The 12,978-nt window shown below is 32.4% G+C and overlaps 1 protein-coding gene across 2 annotated transcripts in view; it reads left to right on the top strand.

The window, feature by feature from the left end:
- LOC119836903 overlaps window positions 1–12,978 on the top strand; it is a 45,329-nt gene that overhangs the window by 27,340 nt on the left and 5,011 nt on the right. For both annotated transcript variants that reach the window (XM_038362355.1, XM_038362356.1), the window contains exons 4-8: window positions 389–484; window positions 9,218–9,367; window positions 10,951–11,046; window positions 12,439–12,549; window positions 12,805–12,971. In XM_038362355.1, coding sequence (XP_038218283.1) covers window positions 389–484; window positions 9,218–9,367; window positions 10,951–11,046; window positions 12,439–12,549; window positions 12,805–12,971 — 620 coding nt within the window. The remainder of the gene's footprint in view (window positions 1–388; window positions 485–9,217; window positions 9,368–10,950; window positions 11,047–12,438; window positions 12,550–12,804; window positions 12,972–12,978) is intronic.

Genomic DNA, 12,978 nt, shown 5'->3' with positions numbered 1-12,978 from the left:
TATATATATATATATATATATATATACAGTACAAAAACAAGTGGTCTGGCAGAGACATATGTACAAGACATGTACTAATTATAAAAGTCCAAGGCATTATTATTGTAATTAAAATTTAGTCTGTGAGGATATTAAACGAAAACAAGAGTACCTTGAAAACGTAGTTTTTATTTTTCCAAATTTTTTATTTATCATCAAATTATTAAGTCATTAAATCTTTAAAAACAAACAAAATATTGAATCATTTTCCTTATATGTATAGTAGGATTATGACTACAATTAAAGAAGGTGTGAGCTTAATAAGTGAAACTTTATATAATTTATTCTGCATATCCTGTAGATTATAAAAGACTCGGAGAAGTTCTAAGATGATTTGTTTGTCCCACAGTCATCATTCCAAGAAACATGGGCGACGAGTCTTCTATCAGCATACTATCCTCTGCTTCTATCTGGCTCTTCACTGATCGTCTGCTTTTGGGCCGAGGTGAGTTGTACATTAGTCTATTAATAAGTAGCTTTTGCCCGCGGCTTTGAACGCGTTAAATTCGGAATAGTTTAATGGATTTTATTATACATATTAAGTTTCCTTTTGAATCACTCTATCTTTTTAAAAAAAACCTCATCAAAATTCGTTGTGTAGTTTTAAGATCTAAGCATACATACATACATACATACATACAGACAGAAGAGGGAAACGACTAAGCCTAATAGTATGTACTGATAATTAATTATACGAATAGGAATAAGTATTGTATGGTTGAGGTGAGCCCTGGGATAGATAGATAATACTCCTATACAAAAAAGGTCACCGACCTTCACGTAGGGGGAGGTACAAATACAAATGTGACCAAGTGACAATAACTTCCTTGAAAATCCATGGAATTTTTTAGTACATTACAACAAAAAATCTATCTAATTGCGATTTTTGGGACGTTCTAATAAAATTAATAGTAAGTTTAGATAGTACTATTAATTAAAATTAATAGTACTATCTAAACTTAGCTTTGCGCATAGAAATTATAGAATTATAAAAGAAAAGGCTATAGTCCATTCGTATTAAGAAAATAGTCAATCGTCGTTGTTCACCGGGCAAGCCAAGCTCACCAGCCAATTAGAATGCTAGAAATTTGAAAGTCTAATGCACCGTGACTACAGTTAATGTGTACATAAGTGAATGTAATAAATACATATAGATTTAACTGCCAAATGTATAATACTATTGCCATTGGGACCATCGTTACAAGCGTGGTATATTGAATTTCGGGAAGTGCAACTCGACCATAATTTCCTGTGAGAAATATTAGTCTGGTACAAGTGATTGAATTGTTTTTTTTTTTTATTAATGTCTTTTCGACGGTAATGGCGGGCTGTGGGCCATATGGGAAAAATGGCATTTCCCTACCACTCTCCTTGTTTAGTAGTTTTTTGATTTCATTAGCGCCCAGGCGATTGTGCCATGGTGCCATACGCCTCTCGCTATAATTACGCAGCTAATTTAAATGTCAGTCGGGCTGGTCTCTCTGATGAATTAATCTTAAGAAAATCTTAATGCGAATGATCCGTAGCAAGATTGAATACGAGTAGAGGAAGTGGAAGGTGTAATTGTGGTAATACTTCTTTATTATCATCATCAGATAATTTTTGAGGAATAATATAATAATACCTCTAATAAGGGAAGGGTATAAGATTCTTAATAATTGTCTTAAATCTATATGGATAAGTTTTGTATATTTGTGCGCTAAATAATTTTATTGAATTTACATTAGACTGAGTTTCATGACATCTAGCGCTATTATGCGGAACTAAGCAAATCGATCATGTTATAAGTTTCTGTCTTTTGTCTAGTGTGTCGTATAGATGGCTCTGATTTAATGTATTAACTACCCACGCGTCCGTGCTAAGAGCTGCAGTAGCCCTTCAGGCTAGCATCGAGAATCACCACAAAAAAAAGTCTATACCTCTGGCCGGCCTGGATGGCCCCAATTGAATGATGATGGAAAGTTGTATGTAGCGAGGAAATTTCAGAATTCAGAAATGCGTCGCTACACTTGCAAGGTTTACTATTTTTTTCACTTTAACCATTACTTTTGTTTTGTAATTCCAAAGAGACGATTGGGATGAAATTTGGTATTTGGTTTTACATGTAACACTACGCTGTGTTGTGTAGTGTTCTTTTGTATTGTTGTTAATTTCATAGTTATTTCAACACACAGTTTCCTAGTAAAAAACCTGTGGAAGTCGAGTCTATTGCATTAATAACCTCTTTGGGTACCATATAATATAAAACGAGAAATATTCGAGCTAGACGACTTGTACCAACACAATTATAAAAATTAATTAAACCATACCTCCTGCAATATGCATATGGATTTTCAAATAACCGTATATCCTATCCTACTTCCTACTATTCTACTTCCTTCTAATATTATAAATGAGAAAGTTTGTAAGGATGTGTGTGTGTGTGTTTGTTGCTCTTTCACGTAAAAACTACTGAACCGATTGCAATGAAATTTGATACGTAGATAGCTGGACAACTGGAATAACATATAGGCAACTTTTTATCCCGATATTCCTACGGGATACGGACTTACGCGAGTGAAACCGCGGGGCGCAGCTAGTATAATATACAAGCAATACGACTTGTAGCAGCAATTATAAAAATTATTTAAATATCACCTCCTTCTGCGATATGTATATGCATTTTCAAATAACCGTATATTAAAAATAAATCATAGCAACCTGAAGAATGGAATTGGCTCGTATCGTTATAAATTTCAAAGAAACGTCTTGAAAAATAAAGAAGTACGCGGCAGACGAGGGAACGTGTTTGGTACGTTATGGTTATATGTGGGTTTGGTACGTTATGGTTGTATTGTAGTTAATCGCAGACATCTGACTCGAAGATGTTATTCAAGCGATATGCTTTGTGACCGACTTCAAACAAGGCGGTTATCAATTCGATGTGTATGTGAGCTTTTTGATATGTTAGTCTGTAAAAGCTTATAAATACGTGTGTAAAATATCACAAGTATACATAATATGTATACATAGTATGTGATTTCAAATTAGGAACATCGAAAATCTATATATATCGCGATCTATCAATGCACAGCCCAAACAACTGGACGGATCGGGTTAAAATTTCACATGCAGATAGATGTAATGACGTAGGCATCCACTAAGAATTGATTTTGATAAATTCTACCCCCAAGGGGATGAAAATTTGTACTATGAAAATTTATTAGCCGCGAGGGCATATTTGTATTTTTTGTCGAAAATAAATCTTGATGAGTGATGCATTTTTGTATTGTGTGTTAGATTAAAATATGAATTATTAATTTTGAAATTTATATTATAAACTTCATTGAAAATATAAAATAAGTATTATGTTAAATGATTTATGTTTAAACTAATATTTATGCAAATATATTTTATAAGGTTACAGATTACATTATAAAAACACACACGTGTTTTAATTTCACGGGTCCTTGAAACATAATCAGCATTTACTGTACTCAAATCGCATAAAACTATTCAAAATGTTATAAATGTGAAGGTAACCTTATTCGTTACATAATCTAGTCCGCATCTTATTATCAACTTGAAGACATTATTGAAGGTCCTTATTATTAATTATCGTCAAGTTTATATTACGGGTTTTAAATTTGATTGTATGCGATAGTACACACTACACATATGAAGTTTGTACTCCTACGTCCTATTCATAATTCAATGACATAAAACGTTGAGCGTCCGGTGCAAACGCGCGCGAATTTTTGTACTTCCGCGCACTTCTAATATTCGAATTTCGAATCGTTTTTTTTCTATCTTGTGATTTATTGGTGGCAAAGGTTGTTTTAGTTGGAGTAGCAGAAAAATAAGGTATAATATGGGTTAAATATGAAAAATATTATTAATATTTTAGGATAATTTTTGAAAGTAACTATGTTGTCTATAATGTATGATAATGTTAAAATCATCGAATTAAATTCTTCATTTTTGATAACATAGTATTTGTTTTTTTTTTTAGTTAAATAAACTTACTTCTCCTAACAATCATAGAGATAAGTCTTATGCATCGGTTAATTACTCGGTCCTTTTTCGTTTTCATGTTATTTAAATAAAGTAAACCTACAACTTTCTTTTTGTTTTCAAACCATAGGGCACTCTTTCTTTTTAGAATTAATAATCTAATACTTAAATATAATATCTCTAATACTTTAAGTAGTGTTTTTTAAACACTTCGGCTTAATAATTTGTTTTCCAATCCTTAAGGAAATCGATTTATTCTATTAGCTCGCTTAAGTTCATAATTTTATATTTAAAAACAATTCTTCAGTAGGTTTTACGCACTAAATTGCGTCGCACGCCTATTTTCAGGTGTTTAAATTGAATCAAAAGGCTGTGGCCAAAACGCAATAAAATTGGCAATAATTGTTAGTAATGCAAACTTTACGACTTTCAAGCAATTGCCTACAATTGATTTTATTTTCTTTTTATGGCAATCGTGATTATGTTGTGTAGTGTATTGTTAGATATCTCAATTTTGACGACGCGACGTCTGCGACAAAAGCTCGGATAGCTTCTCCTATGGGTGTATCTTAGATACTTAACATAGGTACGTTGGTCATTATTGATTGATTAGATAATACATTGATTGAAATAATTACTTATTATGTTCTATTTTATTTTAATCTATATTTTAATATTAATTTTTGTCGTAATTATTTGTGAATTTATTTTTTCATAATTGTTTTAAAAACTGATATTGGGTCCTTGTTACTCTGAAATAAATAACTTATTATTATTTATTTTTACGTACGGACTCACTAATAGATTTCGTTTAGTATGACCAGTATCCACTTTTTTTAGCACGCTTCTATTAGCTTCACCTGTATGTTTGTATGTTTATATGCTTGTATGTAACCGACCCCTTACAAACTCGACATTCACCGACTTCAAAGGTACAGATGCAGTTTAAGCTTTGTACACTTATCAAGAACTAGCTGCGCCCCGCGGTTTCACCCGTGCAAGTCCGTATCCCGTAGGAATACCGGGATAAAAAGTTGCCTATATGTTATTCCAGTTGTCCAGCTGTCTACGTACCAAATTTCATTGCAATCGGTTCAGTAGTTTTTGCGTGAAAGAGCAACGAACACACACACATCCTTACAAACTTTCGCATTTATAATTAGTAGGAAGGATAGTAGGATTGTTACCGTACAATACAATAATTTAATGGCTTTATCTTAATATCCTGATTGGGATCGCCGGGATTAAACCTTTCTTTATTTCCTTTCATATATTCTGTATAAGAGAGTAAGTGAAACATTTTAGTTGATTCTATCAATAATAGCCGTATGTTACGTATATGGTATTTATTTTAAATAAAATGCGTTAAATGATACTTAAAAAATCTAATAGTGAATTTGACCTGTTGGTTAATGGTGCCCATATATAGTAGTTATTTTTGGTGGAATTCAATTAAACATTTGAATTTGGTTTTAGTTAACGAGACTGACATTCCACTTTGTAAGTATGTGATACTATATTTGATTGGTAGTATCCCTGAGTGCTATAGGCTATAATATATACCGCCGGCGAAGTCGGGGCGAATAGTTACTACAGAATTAATGTAAAATTAGTATTCTCTAAGTGAAGTAGCGATAAACCACAGGTTAAATAAACCACATTTGGTAATAAAACTGATTGTTGTCATAAATGAGTAATATGAATAGTTTTCTAAGCGATTCTCTTGACGGATATTATGTGGTTTGAATGTAGATGAAATCTATTGGATATTTAATTAAAAACCACAATAGCTGGTGCTCGTATACAACTCGATGGATGTATTGTAGTTTGTTCTTTATTAGTTCTTTGTAATATTTCGTTTGGTTTATTCAATTGTATTGGAGTTACCTTTTTAAATCGACTGACTTTGATCATAATACTAAAATGATTACATTAACAAAAAACTAAAATGAAACTAGAACTAGACTAATTTAAATGTGTATAACACGGGAGACACTAGTTTTTAAATAAAAGGAAAAGAATCCTCAAAATTCGGTTCACATATACACTCGTATTGAGAACCGCGCTTTTTGGGTTTTTTGCAAATACGTATATTAAAGCTATGCTATTCGTTATTAATTATTGCCGAAAGGGTTTTCTATATTATGTATCTGGTAGTCTATAAAATCAATAAGCATTATTCTATAATAGATTATATAGTATAAAGATCAAATATTGTAAAAAAGATTAAACTGTTTTTGGTTTTGAAATAGGTATTTGTCATAGTCCAGGTAAGGTCTCAAACGGTGAGAAATATGAATAAAATGTGTCAAAAAATATTTATCACGAACATATGGAGGTGATTCTGATACGGTACTAGCAGATTATATTTAAAGGAATAATATACGAAGTAGAATTTATACGATTAAATTTACCGAATATTTTCGGTTTTTATTAGTTGACAACTAAAATAGAAATAAAACTAATTAATTAATTAATTAATTCCATTACTTACGTTATTTCTGTTTAAACCTGTTACCTCTAACCGGAATTATAAGTCTTGTATACCTTGTTAGTCAATACGTAAGAAAGCCCTTGATTTTTTTGCGTGTCAAATATGTAGATTGTACATGGAAATTAGACATGGATTAATTAGGATCTTTACTACAAAAAGGATCATTCATTCGTACCTTGGAAGGGAAGTATCTATTCAGATTTAAGTTGGGAGTAGGTGACAAATAATTGCTTAAAAAAAATCACGTCAAACGTAAATAATATATTTGAATTAAGAAATCTTCTTTAGTGGTAATTTCAATTTAAAAAGGTAAAATAAGAGTCGCAGTTAGCGTTTGGAATTTCAGTTAATTAAATGGCATTCATTAAAATTGTTGTTTCTTAATCACATTTGATATGCAAGTGGGTTTTTCATAAAGAAAGTACCTGCAAGTTTTTTTATATATCCAGAAATTATTACAAATGTTTTGATTTCCAATTATGTCAACATGATTCTCTTGTGACCAAAACATTCATATTCTGAGAGCTCAGTAATACATAAGTTTTTACATAAAATACCCACCGATATTATGAACAAGATATTATTCAAATAATTGCTACGACACATTGTGGGATGTGGTCGACAATGCTGATTATGTTTTAACATCGGTAGACAATATGATAGCCGGATGAATGAAACTGGTGTTATTGTTATGGTCTTGCAATTTGCTACATAGGGTTCGGGCATGATAGCTAGTGTTGGAATCTTCTACGTACTGTTTACAATCTCGCGTACTTTGGTTGTATTGGAATGTTCCAGAGTCTAATTGTTTTCTATAATCTCTCGTGCTTTTGTTTTATTGGAACATTCTAGATGTTCCTTATTTATCGTTTTTGGGAGTTATAATATCTTGTAGATCCCTTGGGTTTATTTGAAACTTTCTAGTTACATGGTACTTTCACTATGTTCGAGATAAAAAATTAACGTTGCTTAGTTTATGTAGTTTGACTCAATTTCAATGAATGTTGTTTTAGGCAGTAAAAGCTTATCCGAATATCATTTATATATTTACCATGAGATATATATAATGTCTGTTAAGTAAATTATACTCTGTAAGTAATTAAGAAAGTTCGCGTTAAAGCCTCCTATGTTTTCTTGTACTTGGCTGTATTAATAGCTTAGGTACTTTATCTCCTTCGATTTCCTGATGTGTTTTATAAGTAAAAAAAAAAGAATTAAATCTTATTATCGCATTAAGACGAGTGTACACAAAACAATTAATACGATTATTTACGTAGAATGATAAAAAAAATTGTTAGCGTTACGTGTTTTTACGTAAAGCTTTTTTTGAGGTATGGTGATTATCTATTTTTTTAATAAACAAACAAACATAATCATCAATATAATATGTATCTTGTAATGCTATTGCGTTTCGTATGATAGAGTCATCGTTCAAATAGCTAAAATATTTGTGTCGTAGATACGGGCAGAACAAAAAAAGTGAATTTTAAATCAGATACAACACTTTTGTCCTTTGAATAATAGGAACTATAATGTGGTATGTAACATTGACATTAAATGGTAACAATGCTGGTACGTATTGTTTACTATTGTTTTAGCCGCAAGTACTAACTATTAGCTAGCTTCAAGTACCTCCGTTAGTTATTATAGGTTTTGCCACTATTGGGGACTGTCGTTGTTAGATATATTGATGATGTAAATATTGATACTAATGTAGTTTTAAGACGTTTTTTACGTAGAAGTATTACGCATTACACTAATATGACTTGTTGACAATAGTTGAGTTGGAATAATAATTAATTTATTATAAAAATAAACGCCGTTTTTTGTTTGTTACGTTTTTTTTAATTAATATGTAAAATACTTTGATAGTTATCTCCCATTCATTAAAGCAAATAAATCAAGCTTTTAACTTTTACGACTTCTATTTTGCGGCTGCACCAAAAATAAATGCAGCAAAACTGTATATTAAATATAACTAACTGCCCGTCATTCGTGTATAGCCTATGTCATTCTTGGATCGTGTGCATATTGAAAGGGGAAAGATTTTTTGGAATATTCCAGTATTTTCTGAGTATAGTGTGTTCAAAACAAACAATAATACTCGTTAGATTTATATAATTAGTGTAGATATGTTGCATAGCAATATGCGAATAGAGCTCTCTAAAATATGGACGCGACGACAACCCACTGCGTATTAATATTATGATAACATATTATCGTTTATTATTTATCGTTTAATTGACGTAGAAGTATGTAATGATATTTACAAATTCAGTTTGTATTTGTTTAGTAACAAAATAGGCGTCTGACAACTAATTACTTAATGTGTACACAGTGTTTATGTTACAAAGAAAACATCCCACTTCTGATTATTGTGTCTGCGCGGTGGGCGTTGTGTGTACACACTGTATAAGGTATTCTGAATAAGCTTGGTTTGTAATTCAGTTTAACGTTATTCAATAGATTCGAGAATTGTTTACGAAGGATAACGCGGACTCTAAATTAGAGCAAATAGAAACGTATGTTATAAAGAAGCAATCAAAAGTATACTGTACCTGCTACATTATGAAAGCTATAATGCTTTCCCATGATTTTTTGAATTTTATTACATTTATCATGGAATAATAAGACTACATATTGTATTATTTATTTATTTTTGTGTTAAAAATAAATACATTTTTCGCCTAGGTGTTTCACCTCCGCGACGTGCGATGGGAGAGGCAGCGTTTCCTCTCGAAGTCCTTCCTCGCCTTCGTCACATTCAACGTGATCATCTACTCGCTTCTCTTCGCTGAAGTGCTCACCATCAACGTGGCTGATACGTCTGCGGAGAGGAAGGTAATTTGTATGCACAATATTTGCTTTTTCTTGATGTTTAGAATGATAAAACTATTACAAAGAAACTAGTGTCCTAGCAAACCTTTGCCCGGGAGAACGTAGTACGTAAAGAGACACATCTCATGTGTGTATTTTAGGTTCCATTTATGGCAATATGTTTGTGGAATCTGCATTCGATTGCATTAAATTTGGCCCGATTTAAAAATGGAAAAGTTCTGAATTCTAGAATGGGACGCATTAAGTAAACTCATTAATATAATTGACACAAATTGATGTTTACATATCTTTAGCAAATGCGTAGTTTATAGAAAGATAACGTTAAAAAATACATGACAAAATCTAACTAAACTAAAAATGCATAACTCGATATTAAGTTTAATATTAAGTCAGTCACTGTTGAATTACAGATGATTAAGAAAATGTTATTAATATCATTGAACTAACAATGTATTGCGGTGATGATGATGATGATGATGCCTTTGACGTAAAATTATGTGATTATGATGTGTATTTTTGTCTCAAATACATATTTTTTCAGTCGAATTTCTTCATGTCCTTAGCACATAGTTCGATGCGGACGGAACTTAAATGAAACAATTCTATTGTTGAGAAGTTTTCATAATTTATATCCTGGAGTTTTTATTATGCCTATATCCTAAAATAAACATACATTATACCAATGATAGCGTTAATAGTTTAAATAGGATGAGCAGACAATTGCGCATAAATTGTAACCACAGTATGTACATAGATCTATTCACGGCTAAATGGAATGATTAACTTTAAAAGCGAAATAACCGCGTGGGTGTGACCAATTGCTATCCTCTATTTAGGTCCACGCTCCTAACGTTTTTAAATGTCCTTGCACGCGATTCGATCGCACTTATCCGTCTAAATAAAGACACGTTTTACACGAAAACATTGCTACAGTCATTAATATAATGTTCGGGTAAGGAAAGTAATTCTCGGCAATTGAAGTGATTTAGAAGAGCATTCGAATTTTTTTGAACGAAGTAGAACTTGAGCGACTGATTTGTCTTGCAACAAACTTTCGCATATGATTTGGATTTCTACACATTTTGCAATCTACAATAATATATTTGGTATGTCCTTCGTCCTTGTGTATATAAGCACTTATAACCTTGATAAAAACAAAGAAATGAAAAGTGCCAACATCGACAGTATCAAATATTGACTCACAAGTGCAAGTGATAAATGTCCCTTCATGAATAATTTAACAATTTGTTTAATGTTCATTGCTGTCGTTAGATTGAAAAACAATCAGCAGTTTAAGAGTTTAGTGGAAACGTAACCGTATTTATAAATTGGTTGTTTTGTGCTGATGGAGTGTATGTTTTAGTGAATTTATTAGTGGCTGTGTTCGTTGGTTTTTTTGTAACAAAAAACTAATTAACATAGAAGGCATTATTTAAATTTGACCACATGTGAAGTACTAGCTTACAAATAAAAAAAAAAGTATCATAACTAACACAAAGAAGATACAGTTGAATTGATAACGTTCTATTTTTGAATGCGGTTGAAATACAAAGATAAACAAATAAATAAAATTACATTTGTTTCAGAGTTTCTATCAGCACGTATTCAACGGCTGCTACGCGGTCCTGTTGTTCGTTGTGGTCGTCTTCTTCCTGATTTATGGCGTCGAAGTATACTTCAAGGTGCGTTGTATTGGTGATTAGATGTCGTTATATTGTTAAGTTAATAATGTTATTGGTAATTGTTAATTATTATTTATCGTCATCAGCCTTGCCAAACGATCATTTTTGATAAAAAAGCTAATCCGCCTTCAATATGTCAGAAAAAGACCAATATTTAAGGGTCCGACGAAGGGGAGACAACAGCCTTCAAAATAAAAAAAATATCAAAATCGGTTCACCCAGTTGAAAATTCTGAGGTAATTAAAAAAAAAACTGTTTAATTTGAGAGCCTCCAGCGTTTTTTTTTTGAAGTCGGTCAAAAAAATTAAGAAGAAGCAGAATGTGTCAGAAACTATATAACATGTACCTATCATCTACGTTACTACATTAAGCAAATAAAGTTAATTTAAATTTGCCTCAAGCAATTAAAATTCGAAGGCAAACGTTTTTTTCTAGAGATTTTATCGAAATCTTTGGATAGAGACACATCTAAGAATAAAATTATTGTATTTCAAACATTGAATAATATATTGAAAATGATATAAATGTATATCATGAGCATGAAAATATTTTACCGCTGTTTTTTAATTCGGAGAAGCATAACAGCACTGTTATAATGCTCCATAATTATTTATTACACCATGGTACAAGGATATCAATGATGGTCCATTACACCTTATTCGTTTATCCCTTCAAATTATCTTGTGTGATAATGTCTCATTGTTCGACGCTCTTAAAATACTACGCACATATAATAGAAGTAATTAATGAAGCCAATAAAACTAATTATGGGATTGTTTTTTGTATTTTTTTTTGTAGTTCTGGTTCGAAAACATTAAGGAAGTCATAAGTACAATAATACATGGGTTTCTAAGCAAAAAATATATGTAAAAATATATTTTGGTACTTTTTTTTTTGTTATCTTAGCAATACAATAATAATCAAAGATCACTTTGAACCTCGCAGCATGTAATTTGAGTGGTTGAATGCAACATCAGCCATACAATAATGGGTGGAGCCCGTGGCTTCACTATCGTACTCCGGAAAACGTATTAACGTGGGCTTTGGCACATAGATAGATTATTATAGACATATGTACGTAACGTAATCGGACCTGTAATCTATCTATGTACCAAATTCTATATAGATCCGATGGGCGGGTTTTGCGTGTAAGACTTACAAACAACTATCCGTTAAATATCCGCTGTAATAAGTAATATTCGCGTTTGTAAATAATTTTAGTAAGATGTATTTATTAATTTAAAGAATAGCAAAATAACTAGTTACATACATTTTTGTATACCTATTGAAATATACCTACATCAATCCATTAGTACTTACGTATCTAAATTATAGGTAGCAGGCAGAGAATTACGAATATAAAATAAGATGTACTGTATATTTGTTGTGCAGCTTCGCGGTGAGTTCTTGCGCGAGACAAAGGTGTGCACGATAATCACCCCCCGGCCGGGACCCTCGTCCGCGGCCGACGGTGACGATGTGCAGGACACGCTCGTCAAGCAGGTGGGCTCTCGCAGGCGTCTGGTCTGCTGGTAGGAGTACGGTACGAGAGAAATGTGTGTGTGTGTTGAGACAGGTTTGTGTGTGTGTGGAGATGGGTGTATGTGTGTGTGAAGGTGTGTGTGTGTAGAGTCACATATTGTGTTAGAGGATTGTGATGTAACATAAGTGTGCAAGGGCGTGTGGGAGGTTAAATGAAATGAAATATATATAATGTGTTTGTCTATATGTATATGTAAATGTAATGTAATTCGTCAGGGTGTGCAGACCGACCTGGCGCAGCTGGACGGCAGCGTGGACCCGCGCTCGGTGAACCACTCGCAGCTGCACCAGTCGCGGCTCGGCCTCATCAGCCAGGCGCTCATGCTGATACTCATCGTGGGCTTCCTCGCCAGCGAGACGCTCAGCGAGTTCTGGAAGGCCAAGTGAGTG

This window comes from Zerene cesonia, chromosome 26, assembly GCF_012273895.1.
Source record: "Zerene cesonia ecotype Mississippi chromosome 26, Zerene_cesonia_1.1, whole genome shotgun sequence".
Classification (NCBI taxonomy): domain Eukaryota; kingdom Metazoa; phylum Arthropoda; class Insecta; order Lepidoptera; family Pieridae; genus Zerene; species Zerene cesonia.
This window is presented reverse-complemented; position numbering and strand designations above follow the sequence as displayed.